This window comes from Sceloporus occidentalis, unplaced genomic scaffold (assembly GCF_023333645.1).
Source record: "Sceloporus occidentalis isolate IW3139 unplaced genomic scaffold, rSceOcc1.0.p SCAF_8, whole genome shotgun sequence".
NCBI lineage: Eukaryota > Metazoa > Chordata > Lepidosauria > Squamata > Phrynosomatidae > Sceloporus > Sceloporus occidentalis.
This window is the reverse complement of record NW_028316988.1, coordinates 10523987-10551539: the sequence shown is the minus strand read 5'-3', so window position 1 is coordinate 10551539 and position 27553 is coordinate 10523987. Positions and strand designations below refer to the sequence as shown.

Here is a 27553-nt window from a genome sequence, read left to right as displayed (position 1 = left end):
GGGGGCTTATCTGAGGCTATTTGCCTCTGCTTTAGGAGAAAACATATCTGTGGTGGGCAGGTGGGCATCCCCCAGCAATTCCTCAGGCATCAGGCAGCCACCTGAGGTTGCACCAGGAGCTGCGCCTGGACGCTCATTGGGCAGCCACCTTCTTTGCCATCTGTGCATCCACTTCAGAGTCCCCACAGTCCCTGCTGTCCCTGTCACATTCCTGTGGAGCCCAGGGGGTTGAGATCGGCCTGGAAGAAAGCATTTCTTGGAGCATGGCCGTAGGGAGGTGACTGTGTCTGGTGTTCCCCTTCTGCCAGCACTTTGTGAGACCCCTGTGGTTGCGCCTGGTGTCTCCATTTTCATGATTACCTTGGAAACACCTGGTCCTTGGCCTCTATTTTGTCTCCCTGTTATTCTGTGCAGCCATGCTTGCTTGCGTCCATCTCCTGTCCCCATATACAACCAGGCAACCCACACAGCCCCCATCCAGGCGAACTGGCCAGCTGTAGTTCCTCAAGCAGGTGTTCCCTTTCCTTTCCAGGGACGGCCCCTTCGGGAGCAGCAAGAAGTGGCCGCTGCTGTCATTCAACGCTGTTACCGGAAATACAAACAGGTGAGCTGGGGACCTCTCCAGGTAGTCATGGGCTGCCTGGGGCTCTGTTTGACCAGCAGCGGCCATTCTCACCCTTGTTTCATTTTGGGAAACTTCGTTGAAGGGCCTGGTTTTTCCATTTCCTACTCAGCTGATGCTTTGAAGGTAGACAGTAGGCCCAGTTCTACCTGGTTCTCCCAACACCACATTCCCACATGAACAACAGAAGCACCACTCCCTGGGCCTCCCCTTTGCCAATCCCCCAAAGCGCCGCTCTGGGCAAACAGCTTAGGATCCAGTGAAATGCCCCTCACTTGAAATGGGTGATGCATCCCTTCCAGTCTAGCCTTTAAAGGTGCCACTTGGCTTGGTCTCAAAGGCTCTTTGAGGTGCAATGGGGGGTGGGCATGGGGATGCTGTGGCTTTTCCCCAGACACACAGGCAAAGCCTAGCTCCATGCCCCACAGCCAACAAAAAGGGCTGCCCAGAGCATTGGGCTTGGGGCTGAGCCCAAATCAGGCTGGACTCGAAGAAGCCACTCCGCCAAAGCAGGGGTCTCTCCGCTGAGGGAGCCAGTTCTGCTGCTCCTCCTTCCCTGGATCCCTCCAAAAGACAGCAGATGGACGCCAGGACTGACCGTTAATCTTGTATTTTCTGTTTCTCCCCTGCCAAGCTTACTTGGATAGCCTTGAAGGTAATGAATTTAAAAAAAACAACCCATGTGCACGCAAGCCTTTCTCCTCATGAGCTTCTCACATTCATGGCGAAGCAGCTCTTTTGCTGCTGAAACATACTTGGGTTCCATCCAGCCCTGGAGTCAAAAATGCATGCCAGCAATGCTGCTTTCTTGCAAATGCCCACCAGAAGAGATGGAGGGTGGCAGTCTCAGGCTCCTAATGCCAGAGACCCCTGGCCAGCAGTGGATTTTTGGGGGGTGGAGGAACTTTGGGTGGCTTAGAGAAGGGAGGGTGAAGGGTAACCAGTGCAAGATGAACAGAAGAAAGAAGTTGCAGAGTTATGATCATGGAACTGAATTTCAGTGCAATTTTTCAGTGGTGCCCACGGACGTTTGGCTTCTCAGGTGCCTCCTTTTGTCTGCACCATCCTCCTGAGAAATGGGACGTGGGGAGGGGCAGGGGGGCAGGGACAGCCATCCCATTTCCCATTTCAGTACTTATTCTGTAGGCAAAATGTGTTGGTGGTTACCTTCTGACTGGAAAATAAAAAGGAAGTCTAAAAAGGAGTGGGGAGCAGGTCCACCATCTGTACTGCAAAACCCTCCCCAACTCCCTCCGCTCAGAGTGGGCCCCTCGAATAGTTTCCTTCTGTCTCAAGGAAACACATGCGCCAAAGGAGGGCAAGGAGGACAGCAACTGAACACCACATGAATGGCAGCTTAAGCAGCCACGTGATTTTTTTTGGGGGGGGGGAGGGAGGGTGAATCAGACAAGCCAGCCTCCTGTGGGGGAGATTGGAGAGTGAGGAGGGGTGTTACCTTTCCTGACTTACAGAAAGGCTTTCCCCTGTTGCTGATCTCTACATGTGGGGGACAAGGTGTCATCACTGGAAAGGGAGAAAGGAAGAAAAGGCACCCTCTTCCCAAAGTCTGTAGTGGTCCTGAGCAACTCTTGTCCAGCTGAGGGAGGCCTGGTCTGTCCAAGGATCCGGATGCTGTTGTGAGAGAGCGGGGTGCTGGAGGTTCCCTCCGCTGACTCTTCTCTCAGCTCCTGGGGAGAAGTCTGGGGCTGCCCGCTGCCCTCCTTCTCTGCCACCCATGCTTCTTTCCATAGGATGCTCAAGACCCCATGCCATGGCAGACATCTTGGCACCAGTCTTACCCAAGGAGTGAGGCCATCTTCCCTGGCAAGAACAGGCAGAGCACTGCCCTGGAGTAGATGGGCAGGAGACCATGGGCTGGGTTGAGGCCACCAGAGCCACGTTCTTCTTTGGGGGTTTCTCCCTTCCATGGGGACAGCAGCAAGAGGTGCCTCTTCTTCCATCTTAGACCAGCTCTCCTGGGCCTTTGTAAATCCACCTACACAAATAGTGTACCCCTGCTTTTTGCATGGTTCATTTTTCAAAATCTGGATGCTCAAAGACCAAGTGTTCTGTAGGTAGCACCTTTCCCCTCTTCTTTGCGCCCCCCCCCCCCCGGCTCAGACTGCAATGAGGGGATGCCTCCATCCCCTGGCCCCTCCACTGGGCATGATGCGCATGGTCCTCCTCCTCGGGTGGCTGCTCCTTTGGCCATGGGATGCTTCAGTCTCCCTCTCTCTCTCTCTCTCTCTCATGCTCCCTTGTGCCCCCCAACATCCCATCCTTTGCAGTATGCACTTTATAAGAAGATGATCCAAGCTGCCATCCTCATTCAGAGCAAATTTCGGAGCTACTATGAGCAGAAGAAATTCCAGCAGAGCCGGCGGGCGGCTGTCCTCATCCAGCAGTTCTACCGCAGCTACAAGGAATGTGGGAAGCGAAGGCAGAGTCGCCGGACGGCTGCCCTCATGCAGCAAAAGCTCAGGTGGGGCTCCGTGTGAGAGGGCAAGGTGGGGGGCTAGTCCTTGGGGCCCTGGGAAGCCCCCCAAAGAGCGCCGCCTTGGGCTTCCTGACACTTCCCTGCTTCCTCTCCTCCCCTTCCTCTTGCAGAAGCAGCCTGCTTACCAAGAAGCAGGATCAAGCTGCACGCAAGATCATGCGGTTCTTACGACGCTGCCGCCACAGGTAATACATCCCCAACATCCCAGGTGGTTTTACTTAACTGCTAGTCAACTTAAATATTTGTCTCTCTCTTTCACTCCAAAACCTTTCTGGGTGGAATACAAGCCATCCTTCCATTGGTGCTTGATGATACTGTTGTTGCCAGGGAGTTTCCAGGGCAGGGTAGGGCACTTGCTGTGCCCACAGAAGCCACCAGTCATTTGGCTTTGAAGTCTGAAGTGGTTTTGGCAGGCACTGGTTTGTACTGGGGCACCTGCCATACGTTATTACTATCAAGGAATCAGAGAGGTCACTTCCAAGTGAGGAGGAGAGGGAGGGAGCATGAGTGCATACCTGCTCATGCATGCATGCGTCCACATGAGCTCCAGCTATGAGAAAAGCCCAGCAGATTCAACAAATGCAGCTTTCCCCCCGATGCCCCTTGGCAGCAACGGCAGGCTCTCAGAGGCCGAACATGGAGGCTCCGTTGAGCTGTCCTGGTCCTTCCAAGAGTGGGATTGTCCTGCTTGACCCAGGGCCCTCCCTGCTTTAAGGGGGCCCTTTGCCTTCCCTGGATCTTTTGTTCCCCCCTTGGTGACACTGAACAACAGACAGACACATCCACTCATGCACCCACAAGTTCTGCTGTTCAGAAAGCATCCTCTCTGTGTGGCTCTCCACATCCTTTGTTGCTCTCTCTACAGTCCTTCTTTCCCAAACCAAAGGGGACCCTTTCCTTGTAGGGGAGAGGCCAATCAACAACCCACCCCAGTCCTTAGACGTCTTGCTTTTGGTGTGCCTTTTCCAGCTCTCCAAAAGGAGGCCAGAGTGGACTCCAGGGGCCAAATGTGGCCACCCCAGAGGGCTGTAGGATGCCAGCCAGGCCATCTTTGGCCCTGTCTCATGCGGGATCCCTTTCCCTGCCACCTCCACAACCGCATCCAGCATCGGTCCTGGCTCTGCTGTTCTCTCTCCCTTCCTGCTGCCTCTTGTCCAGCCGAAGGGCTCTCATGTATCTCCGACTCTGAGCCTGTTCACATGCATTAGTGTTCTGGGGTCCTTTTACTGGGGAAGATCTTTTCTGTCAACCCTTTAAAATTGATATTCTTTGTTTATTGGGGAGCAGGTAATCTGAACTGAATTCTCTTTCATGAAACTCAGTGGGATATGAGCTAGCATATTTGTGTTGGCAACTGCCCTGGCATTGACCTTTGGGTCAGTTCTGGCACTACTTTGTCCATCACTTGATTTCTTGGTGTTTTACTTCTCTGCACTTGAACTGACACACTTGGAAAACACTAGGGGCATAAATCTGCCCTTGTTTCATTCTTGTATGTATGAATGAATCCATACAACGGTTTTATCTCCATTCAACAAGTATGTGAAGATCTCAGAGCAGTTTTCAACAGCTGTTCATACTTAAGAACTTTGTCAAAGAATTCTGTTGTGTAGAAAACATGTTGTTTTGCATGCCAAACCCCTAGCCCCATGTTTTCTCTTCCAAAGGATCACTCATCTTGTTGCAAACAGGTTTTCCAGAAAGAAGTCCTGACATGTAAAGAGTACTCAGACATGCACACATTTCTGAGGCAGTGCCGCCATGTGTCAAGAAGGCACCTGGGGCTGGGGCTGGGGCTGAGGGTGAGAAAATGACTGGGTATTCTTTATGGCCCTCCGCATGGCCATGGGGAAGGTCTGAAGGAGAGGGTCAGTTTGCAAGAGGGCACCCTGGAGCAAAGAGGGCAAGGGACTGGGGCCACAGAATGGAAAAGGTATCTTTTTAGTGGAGGGAGGGACCGGGGGGAAGGCTGCCTGGGGCTGCCACAAACTCTGGGAAAGGTGAGGTGCGGGAGAGTAGCGTTTTCTCTCTGCCTCAGGCAGCAAAATGTCCTGAGTGGTCCTTGCTGCTCAGAAGGAAATCCCTTTGAGCTCAATGGGACTTTCTCTTCCATCAGTAAACCTAGCAGGGGAAGGCCAAGTGTAGCCCCTGCAGATGCTGTTGGACAGTGACAGCTGTCTGCTCCCTGCGAGCACAACCAGGGGCAAAGGATGATGAGACCTGTAGTCCCTCAGCAGCAGGAGGTACATTTTGCCCACCCCTGGCTCTTCCCCCTGGACCCCTGGGAGTTCCAGTCCAGCAACATCTAGAGGGCCATACAGTCCTTAGCCCTACATGCCAAAGCCCCGTGTTTGCTGTGGTCACTTTGCCTTCCAAGGGGGCTTCTGCGTAGGGGGGTCTGGTCTGAGTTCCACACAATTCAGACCCAAAGTTCCTGGGTACACATACTGTAGGTACTCACCCCGTGGGGACGGACAAGGAAAGGGCATGCTTTTGGATGTGCCCTGGCCAACCCACTGGCTAAAAGGCAGTGTTTGCTTATAACTCAGTGGCCCTTGATGGGCAATTAGCTGGTGGCCAAGCAGAAGTCCAGGTGACTCCTAGCTGCCCGCTGGCCTGCTGTTTCCTGAAGAGGACCTGGCCCACCCATGGCCCTCTGCCCACAAGCACGCACACGGGCACAAGGCATGGCAGGGTGGCTGCCCCGGTGTCGTCTCCTCTTTCTCCTCTTCCTCTCCTCTCCATCCCTCCCTCCAAAGTAGGCCACCCTGCCCTGCCCTGAGCTGAGGAAGTGCTGAGTAAAGGACCTTCTTCCTCTGACTCTCTCTCTTTTTCTCTCTTTCTGTCTCTCCCTTCTTGCTGTCTGTGTGTGCTAATCACTCTTTGCTATCATTTTGCTCCCACCCGAAGCCCACTTGCGGACCACAGGCGGTACAAAAGGGTGAGTGGAGCTGCTGCCTGCTGGACTTGTTTCTCTTCCATTGACAATAATATACCTATATATACCTATATATATATATATATATATATACACACACACACACACACACACAAACACATATATTTATTTTTATACATACATATATATATATACATCTCTCTCTCCCTCTTTCTACCTCTCTCTCTCTTTCTACCTCTGTTTACTCTTGCTTTCTGCTTGCTTGCATGGGGGCTGCAGCTGAGATAATAATGCCCATCAGTTTCACATCCATCGGTCCCTCTCAGTAAGCATAAGGGCCGACTGGCCAGTCAACTAACCCTTGCTGGGGGTACTACAGCGCTACTACAGCTGCACCTCACTTGGGGAGAGCCTGCAAGAGGTGTGCATGCAGGAAAGCGGCTGGGGCTCTGTTCGTTGGGGGCATGCTGAGAAACCACAGGGGCAGAAATGTTGGCTTGACCCACCCAGCCCCAGGCTTGAAGGGAGTTGGCTGCTGCAGGCATCTTTTTTATGACTGGATTCAGAGCTCATCCACAGGACAAGCTTAAAACTGGTTTAGTAGCTCCCTAAAATCCTAAAAGTCCTGAGGTGCGTCTCCCATGGATCTCAAACAGGGGAATCATTTGGGAAACTCTTTGACCATTATCTGAAAATTAACCAAGCGGGGTTTTTTTTGTTTGTTTGTTTGTTTTGCAGGAATAGTGGTCAGTGAAATAGACACATTAGTAAATTCTTTTTACTCTTGTGGTCAGTGCTGCAGGGGAGGGTGAAGGGAGTCCCCTTTTTTCCCTGGCAAGGCTCTGTACTGTTGGAGGAAAACTCCTTTTTAAAGAGGGGAGAGGAGGGCTCCTCATATGTTTGCATGCATCATTGCCACCATCATGGGAGGAAGGAAGGGATGGGGCTCTACTTTGCACTTTGGCGGCATAAATTATTGGACAATGGAGTCCATTTTTGTGTTCCATCATTGTAAGGTCTGCTGGATCTTTACTTTGGAAAAGAAGGAGATGGGTGTCCCTGCTATTGCTGTGTGTCTTCAAGTCTTTTCTGACTAATGGCAATCCTATCACCGAGTTTTCTTGGCTAGGTGTCCTTCTCAGAGGGGGATTGCTACTGCCTTCCTCTGAGGCTGAGAGAGGGGATTGCCCTGGGTCATCTAAAGGATTTCCAAGGATGAAGCTGGGATTTGAACCTTAGTTTCCTGCTGGAGCCTTAGTCCAACAGGAAGGAAGGAAGGAAGGAAGGAAGGAAGGAAGGAAGGAAGGAAGGAAGGAAGGGTGCACTGCGGCCGGCATGCTGCCTCCCTGCGCCTCTCACCCCACCAGTGTCCCGGCCAGCCCTCCCCTGTGCATGAATGCTGCCGTTCTCAGGCTGGCGTGAGCTATCACACCATTTCCACACATTTCTTGTGATGCTGCACACCTGCAGAAGGGCATGCTCTCATTTTTGAGGAGGGCCTCTCTTGCGGTCTTTAGCCTTGGCCAAGCAACCCAGGCCCAATTTGCCCAGTAACCTTGTTCCCTTTGCCTCTTTCAGGAGCGGAGTGCTTTTGAAGTGTCAGCCTGTCTGTTAGGTGGCAGGCGTCATGCAGTGGGGGGGTGTCTCTCCCGCTGGGCCCCCTTCTCTCCTGTCTTTGTGACCCAAGTGAGAGCCTTGGAGAAAGGAAGGAGGAGCCCCCCTTCCCTAAACCACCCACCCACCATTCCTGCTCTAAGAGCAACAGGTAACTGAGAGCTGTCTCTCCTTCCCTTGTCCTCCCTTGCCCAGGGCTACGGCCACCTTGGCCACCTCTACCACCTCCTGCTGACTCTTCTCAAAGCTGCCCACTTCATCCAGCATTTCTTTTCCTGCGCTGCCTTTTGTAGACAGCTCTAGCGCTGGAGAGACAGCTTTGCAAGACGCTTGTGGCTCAGCCATGCTCCCTGCTCTTCAAAATCCCCCCCCCCTCTCTTTCTCTCTCCAAGTAGCCCAAACCCATTGGGTCAGCAGATAGATGGTCACCAAGGGCAGGAATAAATGGCTCAGCGGAGGAGGAGGAGGAGGATGCTTCCATGGCTTCAACAAGCTGTGCCCCTTCCTTGGCCGCATTGTGGACTAACAGCCCAGACTCCCTGCTTGTAAGCCCACTGACCTGGGAAGGCTGCATGGCGGCAGGCAAGGATCCTCCTCTTCATCGGGGGTCATCTCAGAGGCATCCACAGTGGGCCTCCTCTCCCAGAGACGCAGCGGAGGCAACCCACACACCCCAGACGTGGACTGCCACAAAGACCAACAAACCCCACAGTCAAGCTGTCACTCAGGAAATCCTTGCCACAAAAACAGGGAGGCCAAATAATCCATCCTTAGTGTATTGGCTATCACTTTTTTCTTTAATTTAAAAAGGCTTATCTCATAAACCAGGTTTAGAAGCTGAGGGGATGGTTCCAACAAAAGAGAGGAAGTTTGTACCCTGGGGAAGGTGCAGGCAGGGGGGGCTCTGGCTGAGTGGCCCTTTTCCCAGTCAAGACTGGAAGCCTGGCCTCAAATGGTGAGGCATCTCTCCCACTTTGCGCTGGGTTTGGGCCCTGTGTTGTGCTCTTGGTCTCTTATGGGCAAAACAGGTGCATCCAAGGGTTTTGTGAAATGCAAGTGGTGACCATTGGGTGGGTGGAACTATGGGACTATGTGAAGAGCTGCATGCGTTTTCCCAAGCAATAGCAACAGGTCTGGATCAGTGGGGCACTGCATGCCGATTGACCAGAGCCCCAATGAAGCATGATGTGGGTCCTCTCTGCCCCTTCCCCTGACCAGCACAGGTGCTCCATTCACATAGACTGTGCACGACTTGGCATGCGCCCACAAAGGTGCCACCAGCTTGGAGTAGTCAAGCATGCCTGGCAGGGAGCCTCAACACTCGGGCAATCAATGGGCGCCTAACAGGATGCTGCATGGAGAAGCATGCCTCCCTCCTCCGCCTCCCTGCCACACGTTGTTCCTCCGCCGAAACGTCTTAATGTTTGCCTATGCTATCTCAGCTGTCTCCTAGGTGATGGTGCATTTATTTGGGGCTGCAGCCAGGAAAAGTCTCAATGAGATCCAGAAGACAGCCTCTTTCTCTGGAGGGTTTGGCTGGCAAAGGAAGAAAAGAGGGCTAGGGTTTCTGCCTTTGCTCCACCCCACCAACAGCTGCTCAATATGGCTTCTGCTGAGTACCAGGGTTTGCCCCAGACCTTCCACCACCGGGACAAAGGGCAAGGCGTTGCCAGCCCCGTCCTATAGCTCCACAGACACAGGAACCAAGTGGACTTTGCCACAAGACATGGCCCTCCGTCACTCACAGGGCACCAAGGCAACAGGCGGGAGCCAGGGAAAGGCTGCTGGCATGTGCCCAACTCTTCCGCTGCCGCTGGCACCCACCTTTTCCTTGGGGCAGAGCTGCCTTCTCAGCAGCCATGGTGACAGGTGGTTTTCTGGCCCCTTCTGAGCCCTCCAAGCTTCACGATGTCACTGGACAGGGAAGCAGGCAGCCCAGGTGCCTCCTTCAACATGCTCCTCTATGCCATCTGGAGGAGCCTCTCACAGGAGGCAGCCATGGGAGATTGGCAGCCATGAGAAGCAATGCAAGAGGGCAAAGGAGCTTTTCTGCGTGGTGAAGGGGCAGAGAGCCTCGGCCTCGGCTCCTGCCATGCTGCCATGCTGTGTGAAGGCGAAATGGCCGCTGCAGTGCACCAGGAACATACCGGGGGCAAGGCAGGAGTAAGGCAGGCCGGCTGCAAAGACAGCCAGAGTCTACCTGCACTAAGCCCAAAGGCTCATTTCCCTGCGTCCAGGTTGAAACCAACTATATTTCCCAGATTTTTACTGTTTGGTGAATGCCTCTGTAATCTCAAGTCAAGCGCATAAGCAACAGAGCAGCTTACTTTTTTTTCTTTTTACCAAAAACCTGCTGAATTAACTTCAGATGCTCCAGTTCATTATTTGGCGTAATATACCACTAAACAGTTCCATACAAAGGCCCCCTGCATTTGCTGGGATTAAGGGCACAGGGCTCCTGTGAAAGTGGGGAAAACACAAATGAAAAGCCCACTAATCCTTAGAGAACAGCTCTCTAGGAATTTCTAGATCCTCCAGCGCAACTCTAGGGTCAACATTTGCCAGACGTTGACCATAGAATCACGCCAGATGGCCTACAAACACCTAGAGAAGTGTTTTCTCTGGTAATATCTAGCTCCTGCTGTGCAACTCTATGGACAATTCCTGGCAGAGTTGCACTGGAAGACCTAGAGGTTCCTAGAGAGAACATATTAATCAAATCCACAACTAAGGAAGTCTGCAAAAGTCAACACTGCCAGCGTGATTCCTGGCGGGGAAAATGGGAAGGGGATTAAGATGGTTGTATCATTTGCAAGACAGACGCAATGGATCCCTGGCTTTTACTATTTGACACAAAGAGGTCGGGGAGCAGTAGTCGCCTCAAACGGTTTTGCTTCTCTTTCTCTCCCTCTCTTTGCCTTTCAGAGTGAAAGAATTGAAAAGGGCCAAGGAACCTGAAGGGAGAGGTGGCCCCGGCGGCGGCGGCGGCAGCAGCGGCGGCATCCCTTAGCAATGTGACATTGCTTTTCAGACTGTTTTCATTTTCTGTTTTTAGCAGAAACATGCAACAACAATTACAAATTTAATTATGAAAAAAACTGACTGCAACGCTGAGAACATCAGCTGCAGGATTTTAATGGTAATGTTTAGTCATTACATTTGCACTTTCATGGACAATTTTTAATTTGTTCAGCAAGACATCTTGGAACTCAAATCTTTGGTTGGATCATGGGGGGGGGATAAGTGACACCCGGAAGGATCTTTCATGCGTTGCTTCGTTCCTCTCCAAAAAGAAAAGGAAAAAAAAACAAAGAGAGAAGCAATTAAATATCCTTTTCATATAGGGCTGTATTGAAACAAACAAACAAACAAACAAACAATGTGTGGAACTGTACAAATATTATACCAAAAAAAGGGAAAAAAAAAAGCAACCCCCCCACAATCCAAGAATCGCTATTCCTGCACCTGTCAATCATCTCCGAGACCCGGGAAGCGCTGGAGGTCCTCCGGGGGGCCTTGCTTTTCGGGGTCCAGACCCCTCCATTTCCTTCACTCTTCCTCCGCCTTTCCGTTCTTCATCCGAATCCGCTCGCCGCAACACACTTTCATGCGACGTTTCAGATCCGCCGGTCTTGCGCCCCGTGGCAATTGCTTTTCCCCCCCCAGAAAGCTGTTGGTCTTTTTAAAGCAAACGGGTATTTGCAAATGGGGGGGCAATGGTGGGGGTACGCAGCTCAAGCAAAAAGGTCCTTTTTCAGTGTCCTCCTTTTTCCTTTCTCTCTCTCTCGAGCCTTCAAGTCTATCAACTGCCATATGCACTTCTCATATTTGGCACTTTATTTTCTGGCCTTACTTCACACTCAAGATTTTTACTTATTTACTTGCAAATGGTTTGTAAAGCATTTTTGGTAACCTTCAAACCTCTTGTTCGACCGAAGAGTCATGCGCAAATCAGCCGACTGGACACTGAGGCCACCGAGAAGGAGGCAGCGTGGTGCTGCGTTTCCGGCCAGTAAATTCCTTCTTTTGGCTATTTCATCTCAAAAAAACATTTTTAGAAAATGAAGCTAGGCAGTTTCTGTATATAGAGAGAAAGTAGAAATGGCAAATGAGAAATAAATATTTGAAAGGGAATATATTGATTAATTGCTAAATATTTTATTCACAAAGGGTCAATAACTTGGCAAGAGAACTTGGCGTATCTGTATAGTTTTGTCTGAATGAGCCAGAAGAGTGTGGATGTTTGTACATATTGTATATATTTAAAACAGATGTGCATGAATTCAAGGAAAAAAAGAAACGAAAAAGCAAAGCATTAGTGGCTTACGGTCTGTAAAATGAAACAAAAACTTTATTTCACTATAAGAAACTTTATTTTAAATGTTCTTTAGAAGAACATTTTGCTAAAGCATGACTAACTGCAGAAGCAAAAGAGCTAATGTATTTAGACTTAGAAAAAAGGCAAAGTAACGTTACTTTTAAAAAAACAGAGATATGTTTACATTTGATTTTGGCTACCAGGAGTTTCCTTTCCGTTTCTTTCGACCTTCTCAATTATCCTTCCGTTGTTATTTAATTTCTCCTCTTTCTTTCTTTTCTTTTTTTGCCAATGGTGCCAAGTAAAGTGAATGCTAATATTGCTTAAGAGAAAAAAAAATTAAGTTATTTTGCAAAGCAGATAATCATAAAAATACAAAATTGTATCTAGCTTAACACCATACACTCTCACTCCAATAAAGAACACGTAGAATGAACATAAACTTTAAAAAAAGAAAAAAGAAAAAAGAAACAGTAGGGAAGTAGAGAACAAAACGTTTCACCCGTCCATATTTCCTGCCGGAAGTCAGACAAACGTACCTAAAATTGCACAACGTTTTTAAGAAAAACCTTTTAAAAAGTGTTAAAAGACGCAAGCAGGTTTTGTTTGGGGTGTCATGGTATATTGCTATTTCCACATAGAGAGGAGCCAAAGAAATCTGTTTTAAATTAGTCCTTTTGGTCAAGAGAAAGGCAGAGCGCGCGGGTGGAGGGGGCACCGATGGGCACCATCGTCCTCCTCTTCCTCGGGGACCCAGGGGCCTTTGCCCAGTCGCCAAGGCCCAGGCTGGGCCCGCTTCGGCCCCCAGCCCCACGTGGCGCACCTGCCTTCCTTGCCGGCCCCCTTGGCCTTTCGAGGGACCCTTTTGGTTGATGGAACAGGAACTGCTCTTGCTTGATCCCAGATGAGGAAACGATGAGGTTTAGTAGTCTTGCTCTCAAGAGGCTTGTTGTGAAGCCTAAAAATACTCACAATTCTGTGAAGTTGTTTTGTTTTTGTTTCTGTTTTTAAAGGGTGTCTTTAAAAGAAAGATTTAAAACACACAAAAGATTGTGGCAAAAAAAAACCAGCCTGGGGTCAGTGCTCTTGGTGCCTTTTCTAGCATTGTTAATTATGTGTGTGTGTCTGCGTCGCTCTCTCTCTCTCTTTCTCTCTCTCTTTCTCTCTCTCTTTCTCTCTCTCTCATTGATTCTGTTCACTGCCAGGACTGAAAACCGAACAGTGGGGGGAGCGGGGTGGGAAGGGGTTGCTGAAGCGCCTCCTGCTCTGTGGCCCTTCTATGACATGCAGAAATGAACCGACCCAGAAGCCCCTCAAAGGCAAAGGCCGAAGGGCCTGGCTCCCTGCGCACAGTGTCTCTTGGACAGAGGGACCTTTGCGCGGGGAGCCGGGGGCCCAGAAGCCAGAAGGGCTCCCTTCAGCCCTCCACCTGTCCCACTAGCAGCCCTTGCCAGAGGAAGAGGAGTGGGCCTGGCCTCCTTCTTTGGGACTGGCCTTTTGCTTTCCCTCCTGGCCAGAGGGATGGCCTCAGTGGCCCCCTTCCCCTTTGGTCCATAAGGGTTTTCGGAGGGAGAGCACTAGGCTCTCTCTTTCTCTCCCCAAAGCGGTCATTTCGCCCTGTGATTCCTTCCAGATCCAAGGCTTGGTGGTGTGTTCATAGGACTGGCAGCCTGGGCCTTCACGGTGCCAAGCCTGGGAAGGGTCCCACTGCCCTTTCAGGGGGTTTAGAGGGACATTTTGCTGGCACCCGCAGGGCAGTGTGAGGCCCGTGGCTGTCACTCCTTCCTTCCTCCCTTCCTTCTGTCCCGTTCCGTTCGGTAGGAAACTCCAAGTGGGATCCTTGCAGGAACACCATGCACTTATTCCAGCTGGACCCTTGCCAGATGGAGCGGACAGACGGATGCCCTTTGGGTGTGTTGGCGGTGGCTCACCTGGCATGTTTGGCTTACCAGTTCCCCCAAGACAGTCCCAGATGCCCCCGCTCTTGCCCTTCCCTGGCTGGCAGGACTCGGTTGGGGCAGGGAGGGCACCTGGTCCCCTTCCTTCCGGACAACCGAGGCCCCCGAGACCCAGGGAGCCAGCTCCCCTTGTGTCTCCCCCAAACTAGAATCGCTCCTTCGTGCGACATGACGTCCCCGAGACGCATGGCCCTGTGTGAAAGAAATAAAGGATATAACATGAACCCCCTGGACGGTTGCACGCTTCCTGGCAGTTCCACAGCGTAGTTGGCGCCCCAACGGAGGGGGGACGGGGGTCTCCCCCAGACTTTGCATGTGAACCTAGTATAGATGTCTCTCTTTTTGTAAGTTTTATTTTTGTAACTGTGCATGTTAAAAGCATCACTGAATCAATGGATCTGTCGAAGAACTCAGCTGCTGGAACCATGCAAAATGTTTTGAATTGCCCTTAAAATATGGAACATGTTTTCTGAATGCTTTATATTCTTTCTGCTGTAAATTAAAAAGAAGAAAATTTCCCCATTTGAAGCGTCTGGGGTTTTTCTTATCCTCCAAATGTCCCAGGAGGGCATCTGCCCTCCGCTGGCTCTCTGGGCTCAAGGCCAGGCAGCTCAGCGGCGAAGGCTGCCCAGAGGGAGGCCTCTGCGGGGCCCAGGGGCCCTCCTTGCCAGGCCTGGCTCTGCCAAGCGCCCAGCCAAGAGGAGCAGCAGCCCGGCCCTGGAGCCCCTCCTCCGGCTCCCAGCTGGCCGGCCTGCCTTGCCTGGCTGGCTGCCTCTCAGCTGGGCGGAGGAGGAAGGCGAGGGGCCGGCCTCCGAGTGCAAAAGCCCCGGAACCGGAGAAGGAGGAGCAGGGCCAAGGCCAGCAGCAGCAGCAGCAGCAGCAGCACAGCCCCCAGCAAGACGACGCCATGTGAGCCCCCTGCCCTGCCCTGCCCTGCCCTGCCCTGCCCTGGAGGCCCCATTGCAGCCCCCCTCTCCCCTTCCTCCTCTTTGGGGTCTGGGCCTCTCCTGGGCCCCTCCAGGCGCCCTTCCCTTCCCTGAGGGGGGTCCCCCAGAGCCCCTTCCCCAGGACCCCCTCAGCCCCCCCTCTCTCTCTCTCTCTCAGGTCGACCACCGGAGCCCCCGGAGCAGCCTCCTCTTCCTCCGGCCCCAGCCTCCGACTCCAGCAGACGCAGAGCCAAGTGGACGAGGCAGGGGCAAAGGGCAGAGGGCAAAGGGCAGGGGGCAAAGGGCAGGGAGGGCAGCAGGGCCTGGGGTGACCCCTCTGACCTCTGACCCCGCAGGTGGTGGACATCATGAGGGTCAACGTGGACAAGGTCCTGGAGCGCGACCAGAAGCTCTCGGAGCTGGACGACCGGGCGGACGCCTTGCAAGCGGGAGCGGCCCAGTTCGAGACCAACGCCGCCAAGCTGAAGCGCAAGTTCTGGTGGAAGAACTGCAAGGTGGGCCACCTCCACCACTCAGGGCCCTCTCTGGCCACTGGGCCCCCTGCCCTCCTTCCTGCAGGTCGAGGGCCGGTGGGTGGTTGGCGGGGCATCGCCCGCAGGCAGCGTGGCGTCGTGCCCCAGAAGCCCCCGGCTCTGCTCTGCCCTGCGCAGCCACTGCCCTCCTGCCACAGGCCTTCCTAGGCCTCTGCACAAAAGTGCCCTGACTTCCTGTGTTTGTGCAGCTGCTTTTGTGTGAGTGGCGGGTGTGTCCCTGCTTCCACAGGAAAGACTTTGCGATGGAAGATCCGTTGCTCTTGCGCTCACATTTCCAAGCCCCAGACATAACCGAGTCTGAATTTGGAAGGTTTCCAGGACTTGCGTCTGTAGTAAGGTGGCCTGGGGTTGTTTTATAGTGTTTTCTTTGAAAGCAAAAGAAGAACAACTCCAAGCCACAAGTTCTGTCACCTTGGAGGTCGCTTGCCTCTTACATTCTTACAGGACTTTCCCAAAAATGAAGTTGCAAGTTCTGTCTCCCGAAGTAAACACTTGGTGCCATACTCATTTTTTCTTTTTCCCTTTCCAGATGTGGGCCATATTAATAGCTGTGGTGGTTGTCCTCTTAATCATCATCATTGGTAAGTTTTTCACATTGCTCCAAGGTGCAAAACAACACACCCGGGAGCGTTCCTTGCGACACTTATGCCCTTGCTAGCAGCCCTCTCTTTTCGCTGCCGCCACCACCTCAGAGGCAGGAAAGTTGTGGCCCTGCTTTCCAGTGTGCTTCATGGCTCTCCCTGGGCTGCACTGGGGTTTTTAAAGTAGAGATCCAGAATACTGAAGTAGTTTACAGTTTCTGTTTGGAGCAGAGAGGTTAATGATGGATCCGCTGGGTATCAAGGTCTCTTCATAAAAGCTGCATGCAAAGTGGTTTTATTTGTTCCTACATCCTTGTAGTCGGAATGTGAGCCACGCAGGAAGGCCTTGTAGCCATTCTAGCCTTGAAGGAAAGAATCATAGAATTGGAAGAGACCCCAAGGGCCATCCAGTCCAACCCCCTTCTGCCATGCAGGAACTCTCCATCAAAGCACTCCCTGTGACAGATGGCAATCCAGCCTCTGTTTAAAGACCTCCAAAGAAGGAGACTCCACTACTCTCCGAGGAAGGAGTGTGTCAAACAGCCCTTACTCTCAGGAAGTTCTTCCTAATGTTGAGGCGGAATCTCTTTTCCTGGAGCTTCCATCTTATTCTCTAGAGCAGCAGAAAACAAGCTTGCTCCCTCCTCAATCTGGCATCCCTTCAAGTATTTAAACAGGGCTCTCATATCACCTCTTAACCTTCTCTTCTCCAGGCTAAACATCCCCAGCTCCCTGAGCTTCATGGTTTCCAGACCCTTCACCATTTTATTTGCCCTCCTTTGGACACATGGCTCCAGTTTCTCCACATCCTTTTTGAATTGTTTTGCCCAGAACTGGACACAATATTCCAGGTGGGGCCTGACCAGAGCAGAATAGAGTAGAGCAAAAGATGGCAGAGCAGCCGCCAGGAAGACCACTGTTCTCATCCCATATCGCATAGGTTCAGGCCACATTGTATGATGCTATGCTGTGGGATTGAGCCAGAGGTGACCTGGCTCACATGGCATGAAAAGAACAGCTTTACCATTTGGTAGGCCAAAGCTGTTTCCCAGAAAGCTATCAGAAGCCCCTGAAGAAGAAAGTTACCAATGGAAAGAGAATGACAGGTCTGGTCCATTTGGAGGGTCATGGTCAATGGAAGACATCTTTTGTGAAGGGAATGTTCTTTTAGCTGTTAACTAGGCATATTTTCACAGGTCAGTGCTAAGGCATAAAATCTTGTTTTATGTGGTTTTTAAACACAGTTTGGAGTACGTCCTCATGAGCAACTGGGGAAAACCCTGGACTTGAAGCTATCAGCGAGAAACTCCAGGCTCCGACATCATAACTTGCTGCATTGTCAAGCTTTCCTACGGTGCGCAAATCAAGCATTGTTTTGGATTGACACATTAACCCTTTTGTAGTTCATCAGCAGTGTGCCTTTATTTAAGTGGCATGCTTCAATTTGTAAATGTTATTTTGGGTGGGCTGGGGATGCTGGGAGCTGTGTGAGCTAGAGAGGAAAGCGTAAGACAGTCTCTTCTGGGACAAAAGGGCAATTTCCGGGATGTACTGTTTTTTAATGTCCCGTGAGTATCCTTTGCCTTTGCCGCTTGGAAAAGAGACAGGTGCCAGTTTTCATTAGTGCCTTTGTGGAAGAGGTCACCCTCTCACTCACCATTGTGCCATTTGGAGTCACCTTTGTGGCCTTAATAGTACCTTCCTATTTGTCTGGCTACCGTCAGCAAGCCCTGCCTATCTCACACAGCTTTTACATTACGACGGGATGGTGCTGCACATGCTTAGCACTTAACAACTGCCAAAGATACCTTACAATTTTTCAGACAAAAGAAAAAACACTTGCACAATACCGTTCCTATTTTTCTTATGGTAAACTGCCACAACTTGGTGCCTTACTGCTTTGACCTGAACAAATGCCACAAAGTATTCCTAATCTTTTTATAACCCTGGATGCACTTAATGAAAGCTTCTGGAGGAGCTGTCCTCCTGTAAAAGCCAAAGCTGCAAGAAATACTTCACTCCCAGCAAGATGATGGGGAGGGTGTCTGCAAAAGCAGTGTTTGAAAAGTAAACCAACTTGCTTAGTTTGCTGTCTTGGGAATGTTCGTCTGCCATCTCTTGCCCCTTGTTCCCAGTCTGTTTTCGGGGCGCCTCCAGACATGAGCAATGGCAAAAGGCTGCTTTACCATTAAAGTCAAACAGGCCCAGGGCTGTGTTTTGGGGGTTTGGGTTGGCCATTTCCTCCCTCTGTTTGTAAAAACATGTTTATAATAATGTCAGATTTCTCATCTTGCTAGTTTGGAGGGGCTGGGAGCTTTACCAGGCTGATGATTGAAGACACATGAAATGTTGCTTTTCCTTCATAACAAGTGCTATTGTCATGTCAATCATACTGCAATTAATATTAACACTAATTGTCTAAATTTTGAGCTTAACAAAACAGGAGGGGTTTTTTGGGTTTTGTAACACTTACCACGATTTTTAACTAACACTCTTCTTATCCGACGGCTTCTCAGTGAATAAATCCGCAGCAGGAAGAGAAGCGTCCTGGAATTAATTGCCTGCAGCAGGAAAAGGTGCCTTCCTTGTAACAGTTGAATAAAAGCGGATTTGTAGTCTCTTCTGGCATGTTTTCTTTCTCTTTCTCTCCCTCCTTTTTTCAGTGGGGTGGAAGGATTGTGACATTAAGATGGAAATCCACAGAGGAAATGAGCAGAGTAATCGCTGTTTTTGTTCCGGAGGCTATGATCGCGGAAGACAAGAACTTCAGGAAGAACTGCGAGATGCTGGCATGCAAATTGCCAAGGGACTCTTCCACTCATTTTTGACACAGGTGCAATGGCCATTTTGAGCTGATTCCGTTGTTCGGTTCCACTGGAGCGTTAAATGTGTGTTTTCCCTTCCTTATTGGTGATGTTTTTTTTCTTATTGGTGATGTTTCTCCCACCGTTGTGGGAACTGGAAAGGAAAAGCAAAAAAGATTCATTTCAGCTTGAGCCTGGGCTGCAAAAAAGCCCAACAATGACAACAACACTTTTCTGTTTGTGGAAACCCCGACCAGGGCAGACATTTTGTTTCCCACATCATCTGACGTTGTGTTTGGGATGGAGCTGGAGGCAGCCTGTCTCTGCCATTTCGTAGGGCAAAGCAGTTCTGAAGAAGAGCTTGCCATTGATGGGAAGAGAGCAAGGGGTCTGGCCCATTGGGCACCAGCTTCACCAGTTCAAAGGGTCCAGTTATGACCAACGGAGGAGATCCTTTAGTTGCTAACTGTACACATTTTCACAGTTCAGTCTAAAATGCAAGTTCTTGTTACGTGTGGTTCTTAATTACAGGATGGAGTGTGTCTCTTAAGGTCCGTAGTGCGAATTTAAACAGGCTTGGGTCCCATGTTGGATGTATGTTAAGTAAGTGCATTAGCTGAATAGGCTCCTCAATCATTTCTATTCTTGTCGACGGTCCTGGGGGTGGGAGCTGACCAAGACCTGGAGAAGTTACTTTTTCATGGGGAAGGGGACAAGGCAAGCCCCAGGCATTCCAGGGGCCTAAGGTGCCTCAGACTCAAGAGGGCCCTTCCCAAGGCAGGCTTTGGGGGGGGGCATTCAAGGGAGCAGCAATGGCTTGGTGCCTGTGGATGATGGGACAAGGTGGAAGAGGAGGAAGCATGGGCTTCGCAGAGAGGGAGCAGCAGGGCCGCCTTCAGATAGCGGTGGCTCCCGGGGAAGAGAATGCCATAGCCCCAGAGCGAGGATGGAGGGGAGCCTCGAGGGAAGGAAGGAAGGAAGGAAGGAAGGAAGAAGCCTGATCAGCAACACTTCTAGCAGTTATGGGAGCCTGGGTAGCAGCGGATCTTACGAACATGACATCGAGTCTTGCTTCTTCCAGAGACTCTAATGGAAACTGCATGGAGGAAAGGCCAAGGGAACCAGTAAGTCCCTCTCTGCCCTCTTGGTCAGATGCAATGGGCAGCCATCACAATGTCAGAAATGTGTTCATGTAAAGTATAGAACTTTGTGTATCACACATTAACTAGTAAGGAGGGCAATGGGACCAAATGACAGCATCACTCTTCCGATGGTGAAGTCTCTGTGCTTTGCCCCTTGGGGTCTTGACTGGGCTGGCAGCAGTCGGAGCTCAGGGCTTTTAAGAGCTAAAGGACAAGAACCGGAGCAGCTGGCCCATCCAAGCCAGGCCTTGGGTCCACTGTCAGTTCTGGCTGGCTGCTCTCCTGCCTTCTCTGCCTGGAGAAGCTGCTGCCAGGAATGGGGTTGGGCCCTTCTAGAGGAGAAGCAGAGGCTCCTCTCCTGTGGCCAGCAGCCTGACCATGCCATGATGCCTTCCTTTTGCCCCCTCAAGTGACGCCGCAGCAGGTCTTTGCAGATGCCAATGGATGGGAGAACATGGGTCAGCAGCTGTACATAGAGTCACACAGTCAGCGTTTGGATGAGGGCCACAGGGCTCCAGGGACAGTGCTGCCCAGTGGTGAGTCTTTGGGGGTGGGCAGACAGACAGACACAGATGGAGGCAATGCCAGTCTTTCTGCCCCCAAGGGTGGTGGGAGGGTCCTGGACCAACGTTGCCATCGCCAGCACTCACACCCTCCCCTCCTCACATGCACATTCACACACACACCTGAGCCATTCTCATTGCCATCCCCAGAGGCCCACATCTCTTGGCATCAGCTCTGGTGCCAGCTATGGGTGTCAACACGGAGGCCTAGTCAGCTGGAAGGCTTACAGGAGGAAGGCCCAAGATGTGAACTGCTGGTGCTGTACTTAACACTGTGCTGTCCCAAAATTTAACCCAGATACTGCAACAACCCAGATACCGCCAGCAACAACAGCAGTGGGGATGACAGGAGGAACAGCGGGCACCAGCTCCTGTCCTTTCAGCAGATCGGCTGCATGTGCAGCGCCATCCTCTGAGTGTGGAAGCATCTGACTTTCCACTTCCTCTTGTTTGCTAAGGCAAAATTAATCAACAGATCTGGAGATAGCAGCCTTTTCCAGTATTCTCACACACAGAGAGAGAGAAATAGAGAATGAACAGAGGAAAATAAACCCAGAGAAGATTCTTTTTTGTGTCCTTGACTTAAGAAAACAATTTGTCTGAGGCTCTCTAAGAATAGTGATGCTGCTTACAGTGATTCAGCAATTCCTTCCTGTTGGCATCATTATAGTGTTCAGTTTGTGTGTCTAGACTTGTTGTGCACAATCTCCAGTAGGAATAATAGCCAAATAAATAACCATCAGAGCGCTTGACAGCCGATAGGATCAGAAGTCATGTTTCCCAAATGTCACATATGTCTCTCTCTCTCTCTCTCTCTCTGTCGAATTGATTCTGACCTTTTGAGTAGCCATTCGCTTTGGCTGTGTTTGCTTGCAGGCTTAGGCCAGAGCCAGTCTGCCAGGACTTGTGAAATGAAAGGATGTGTCTTGTTGCAGTAACTTCTAGACACAAATTCTGCCAGGACTTGTGAAATGAAAGGTTGTCTCTTGTTGCAGTAACTTCTAGACACAAGGCTTAGTTAACAATTCGGCTGCAGAGACAGCAGCAGCGGGTCTTTGGCCAGCCATGATGCCTCCTTTTTGCAGCCTCGAAAAGAGGAAGAGAAAAGGAGGAGAGGGAAGGAAGAGCTTAGCCAGCTGGGGGGGGGGGGGGATGCATGGGTTGGGGGTCCTTGGCCTGAGCCAGTCCCCATGATTTACTCCTGCTTCAGGGGGCTATGGCCTCCTGCCTGGCTTTTTGCCACATGGATCTTCCAAAGGAAAGGCTGGATGGTCATGAGGGGTGGGGGGCATGTGTGACCTAATCTCCTCTAAGGCCTTTTTTAGGTGAGGGAGATTGAGAGAGAAGCTGCATCAGAGGAAAGGCCAAGAAGCAATGGGTGGAAGCTTTTGGCAGATTAGGGATTACTGTGATGGCTGCAGCTTTCCTACTCAGCATCACACTGAGCTCTTAAGATCTGAGTGGCAGTGGAGCAGTTGGGGAGGTGGTGTGCCACTTGCGCCACTCGTGCCCTTTGTGCTGCTGCAGCCCAGCCAAACTTGGGCTGAAGGTTCCTCGGGAGGCTGTTCAGCTGGGTCTGGGAGTTCAGCGGCATTGGGGGATGCTCACCCACCTAACCCTCTCCTGCCCCATCCAGGATCCAGGAGGAGGTGCTGCTGGAGGACGGGGAGAAGCTGGCCACCCGGGAGAAGCAGCAGCCATGCTTCACTGAGGAGCGGAAGGGAGAGCTGGCGGCAGTGCACCCCTGGGTTGCAAAGGGGAAGGCCACCAGCATGCAGCACCCACCCCTGGCAAAGCTGCCCAACACCAGCAAAGGAGGGAGGGAGAAAGGTGGACTGGAGCAGGTGCGGATCCTGCCACTCAGAGCCCACCTTGGGCCCCAGGAAGGGAGAAAGGAGGAATGTTGCAGAAAGGAATTGAATGGCAGGCTCCTGGCCCTCCTTGTGCAACATGAAGGGGTTGGTTCTTTTCGTTTCCTGGTGGAGCTTGTTCGGAGTTTTCTGAAATGGCCCCATCCAAGTCCTGAGCAGACCCAGCCCTGCTGCTCCCCGGAAGGCAAGGGGTCTGCTCCCAAATGCTCCCCCTTTCCTCCCTCTCACCTGCCTCTCAGCCGGGAGGGATCCCTGGGGCAAGTCTGCTCCTGCCCACGTTCATTCCTCCCACCGGATGAGTGTGGGGCATGCGCTCTGCCCATGTGTTGGCAGCACCTCAAGCGTGTGGATGAGGGCCACCCAGTCTCTCGTAATGGCTCCGTTCTCAAGCGGGGAGGGCATAGAGGAGATGGGCATAGCCTGCCATGTTGCCATCTTTTGAGTCATTTCCTACTATGGATTGTCATGGAGGAAGGGGTAGTTTTCACAGGAAAGGGGGGGCAGACTTTTCCTAGAAGCACATGTGTGCACACCGTGTTGGATGAGGATGGCCGTGCCCTTTTGGGAGGAGGGAATGAAAGCGTTCATTGCCCTTGATCGGCTCCAGAGGCCCAGTCTGGGCCCCCTCCTTGGCAAAGGGCCCACTTGCTTGGCTGAAGCGCTCACCCTTCCTGGGAAGAAAAGGTACAGATGCCCACCCCTCTTGCCCACCCATGTGTCCGCTGGCCCTGGCAGGGAGGAGAAGAAAGAACTTGGCCAACAAGGTGTTTAGCAAAACCAAGCAGAGGTTTATTCATCCCACAGACAGCCAGGAGCATGGACAATTTTGCCACTTCAGATGTCATTTATTTCAGCCATGGCTGAGAGGCTACAGGTCTATATGCAGAGATCGAACACATTTCTTGATCACATCATGGATTAAGGAGGGATGGCCGGGGCCGAGAGCCCAGCCAGAGGAGAACCTGCTGCTCCCAGACGGTTACACGCAGTATTTCCAGAAGCATTCAGAGAGGTTGCCACGCTTCTTGTACTGTTTTCTGTTGTTCGCCAGCAAGCGGCTCAGGAGCATGGCCCGGGGGAGGCCTGTGAGGAGCACCTGGGCAAAAAAAGGGCGAGAAGCAGAAGAGGACAGAGGGGGCAGAGGTCAGGTTGGGCCAGGAAGGGCTGCAAAGAGGCAAACCACCCTTCGAGAAGGAACCAGTAGCAAAGAGTGGAGCCCATTCATGCCAAACACAGGCTCTTGCGGATTTTTAGTGGGCACATTTTGAAAGAAGCAGACAACAAAGAGAAACCCACCAAGCAGGGACGTAGCTAGGATTTTAGGAAGGGGGGGGGGTCCAGACTAAGTGCCACCATTATAATGGGGCTTGGGTGCGGCAGCACAGCAGCACACACCATTTTTCTAATGGGGGGGGTCTGGACCCCAAGACCCCCCCCCTTGGCTACGTCCCTGCACCAAGGGTCCAGCCTGCAGAGGGGCTGAAGGAGGGGCAAGCCAGCTGGCAATGCTGGGCTAAAGAGGAGGCAAATGGTTCACTGTTTTGTCCTCGCATGTGAAGATGAAGAACTGGGGTAGTTTTTTAACTGCTGGAGAAACGGATGTTCCTCCCCAGCCTTCTTCCCACATATGAACACCCTGAAATGGTGTGGAGGGATGTTTTTGCTGCACAGAAAACATGTCTTTGTACAAAGAGCCATGTCTTTCCATGATATTTCAGGCAATATGAATATTCTTGCTAGCCCATTATTCTTCTCAACCAAGTTTCCCATCTGTTGGGAAACCTGTTTTTCAACCTGGGAATTAATAATGACAAATCTCCTTTCCATCCCTACTGGGCATCTCCCATCTCAGACCAGTGCAGCCAACATGGCCTCCTCTCCTGCCAGCCTCACCCTCCCATGCCACCTGGCCAAGAAGGGATGAGCCACTGGCAGTTCTGACCCAGCCAGATCTTTCCTCTGGAAGAAACTCTCAGGATGTCCAGCCAATGGACTAAGAGACTAGTAGTAGCCACAGTAGCCCCGAAGGGTCACGGGTCTTCAGGGACTTGGCTCAAGCCAGCCTCTCTTCTCCCCAACCATAACTGGCTACCTAAGTGCCAACTGAGCTGGCTGCCAACGGCCATCAGTGGGGTGCTTTTGGAAAGGTGCCCTTGTCCAGCAGACAGGATTTGGCCCCTAGTGTGGCGGCTCCCTCTTACCTTTTTGACGCTTTCTGGCTGGAAGCTGTCTGGCCGGAGACCTGGAAGGGAGGCAGAGGGATGACCAAGCGGCTCTTTTGGGGAGAGGAGACATGCAAGAGGGGGGCTGGCTGGATGAACAGACTTGCCCAGGATGACTGGCCGGGGAGGGAGAGGTGGCCAAGGGGTCTCCTGGTCTCACCTGCTTTGCTGGGAGGGTCATCATCTTCCTCGAGGCCCAGAAGTGCTGCCAGGCTCTGCCGAAGGACCCCCCGATTCTGGCTGTTCAGCTCCTCCAGACCAAGCCTGGCATCTTCTCCGTCAGGTGCTGTTTGGGGACAAGAGGAGTCAGAGGCTTCCTGTGGAGAATGAGCACTTTGGGCCCCTCAGCCTCTGGGAGAAGGGAGGCCCCCAAAATGGGTTTTCTTGGCAGCGAGGGCTAATCTGGCTGAGACCTCTGCAATGGAAACCCCAGCAGCAGCAGCAGCACCAGCAGCAACAACAACAACAACCCACAGAGGCCTTCTGGCTTCCCTTTTGTCTGTCAAGCACCCAGCCAGCTCTTCCTATCTGTCCTCTCAGGGCTTGCTCCTTCACTTGGCCCAAGGATGCTGGTGAGAGAGCCCTTCTACAATGATTAGGCATCAAGGTGAAAAGCTGGGCAGCTGATGCCTTAAGAAATGGATACTTCCACACGACTCATGCCTGGCATTGACAAGGGAGGGGTGGGTACAAGGAAGGTGTACCAAGCCCTGAAGCCTCATTCTTGGGTGGCATCCCCAACAGAGGGGCCTGAGCTCCTCCAAGTGCCTCCTGCCCTGGGAGTGCCAGCATTCCCATGGGTACAGCACTGAGTGTCCCCAACGTCTCCCACCACCCCTCCACAATTGGGCAGGGGTCATAGGCACCTGGGTCACTTGGATTTTAAAAAAAAGCCTCCCACTGCCCAAGGGTCTTCTACTCCAGTGGAGAAGTGCCACTGGAGAGGATCGAGAAGGAGGGCCAGGGCCTTCTTACTTACCCGGGGACCAAGAGGTGAGGTCTCTGGTCATGGCCACAGGGGAGAGCGCCCCACAGACCGGCCCAGTGAGGCTGGCCAGGGAGAGGCAGATCCAGCCCAGCTTCTCCATCCTGCCCACCTGCATGCCTCGAACTCAGCGTCTGCCTTTGGCTTGGGACCCCTGGCCAGCCGGCGTGGCTTCTCCCCAAGTCGCCCCCACCCTGGGCCTATATGGCCTCTTCCCCCCGTGGCCCGGTGACGCCCGCCACCTCCACCCCAGCAGCTCCTCCAATGGGCGCCTGGTCCGCAGGCGGGACACACGCCGCAGCACTGGGTGCGTTGATGTCATCCTTCCACGCAGTTTTCAGTCAATAAATTACCCGTCTCCTTGCCTGATGGACAAAGCGGACAGACGCAGTAACAGAAGGAGGAGGGTGGGGAGTAAGAAAGTTTATAAATTGGACATAAAAATCTGAGAGCACCTTCCAGCTATAAATCACACTCTAATGAAGGATGGGGATGTGTCATTGGCAGTGATGGCCAGAGGATGGCAAGGCTGATGGATGGGCCGGGCAGGCCTGACACAAGGCAAGAGCCAATGGCAAGGGCCCCCATGGCAGCCCCACTGCCACCCCTTGCCCTGCCTTTGGGGAGACGGATGAAGGAGATCCCCCCCAGAGGCTCCTGTGGGAGCCTTCTCCCCGTGATAAGAAAATAAGCATTGAGATGAAGTCATGGGCACATCTGCCCGCATCTGGCCCTCTCAGTGATTCTAGTACCAGTATCGTCGGGGGGGGGGGTGGCAGCTTTTTGGAGAGGGCTTGCCCAGCATTGCTAGCTCTGAGGAGGGAGGCCGAGGCTGGAAGCAGGGCAGGGCAGGGCAGGCAAGTGGTGGACCATGGGGAGGGCACAGGCTGGCCAGCAAGAGCAAGAGCTACTCTTTTCCTATCTTTAAACGTTAAACTACATAAGTAACCAAAGCGTATCCAGCAAGGTCATTGATGCAAGCTAACTTTCTCACTCCATTGGACAACTGTTAATGTTGCAAAAAAAGGACTCCAGAGCCCATCAGCCTGGGAACAGAGGTCCACCTCACTCCGTTCCACTTTCTCAGCTTACACAGACAACTTTTGCAGTTGTCCAGTGATGCTTCCTTGCTTACATTTGTTGCTAACATTTATGCAGCAGTGTAAAGTGCAAAGCACAAAGTTATACAGAATGTGAGATAAATAACAGCAAGGCACGCAGGTTATTTTTTAGAAGCTTTGCTGCAGGTCACAACAAAACACAGCAGGAGAACCAGGGGGCGGGGGGACTTTTGTTGTTTTCCAAACTCCCAAAAAAAGAGCCGAATGGAGGGCCAGAGGGACTGCCAGCCGAGCCACGCTGTGGCAACAACCCACACGCCATGGGGCCCCTTTTGTCCACATTTGGGGACTGGCTGTGAAGCCATACAGGCTGGTTTCATCCAGAAGGGAACCGCCAAATGAAAACACCACTCTCCCCTGGAAAATCCAGGCCCTTTCACGTCTCATCTAGTGCCTTCCCGCCCCCCAGTCTCTCTCAAATCTTTGGCTCTGGCACCAGCTGGGACCCCTCCTGCGCTTGTAACTTCTGCATCACACATTTCTATTGCACAATCACAGCATATGCTAGACCACACACACACAAACTTTGTTGGTTGCCTTATACACACTCACACTCGTGTGTGTGTGTGTGCATGCAAGCACAAACACATAAGCCCACCCTCTCGATGTTACAACCAATCTCAAGGTGCGAGCCCCCTTCCAATATGCGTTCCCTCCTGCCTGGCCTAATAGCGGGGGGCTGCAAAAATAGCCCAGAGGCCCAGGCTGCCCACCCACAGTTTGGATGTCGGCCTGAGGCTGTGCTGGGAAGGGGCAACCTTGGCTCTCCCCACCCGAGGGGCTCCTAGCAGGTTGGCCAAAGGGGGGATGGGGGCTCCCCGGGGGCCCAGGCTCAATGTGTGCCTTGGTTTCTGTCTCTTCTGCCCTGCAATGTGT

The 27553-nt window shown here is 52.1% G+C and overlaps 1 protein-coding gene across 1 annotated transcript in view; it reads left to right on the top strand.

Moving 5' to 3' along the window:
- The window catches only part of LOC149307860 (calmodulin-binding transcription activator 1-like), a 344276-nt gene extending 333498 nt beyond the window's left edge, over positions 1 to 10778 (top strand). The window contains exons 18-22 of the mRNA XM_089534531.1: positions 533 to 604; positions 1257 to 1277; positions 2911 to 3104; positions 3230 to 3304; positions 10558 to 10778. Coding sequence (XP_089390657.1) covers positions 533 to 604; positions 1257 to 1277; positions 2911 to 3104; positions 3230 to 3304; positions 10558 to 10642 — 447 coding nt within the window. The 3' untranslated portion in view covers positions 10643 to 10778. The remainder of the gene's footprint in view (positions 1 to 532; positions 605 to 1256; positions 1278 to 2910; positions 3105 to 3229; positions 3305 to 10557) is intronic.
- Positions 10779 to 27553: the final 16775 nt, after the last annotated feature.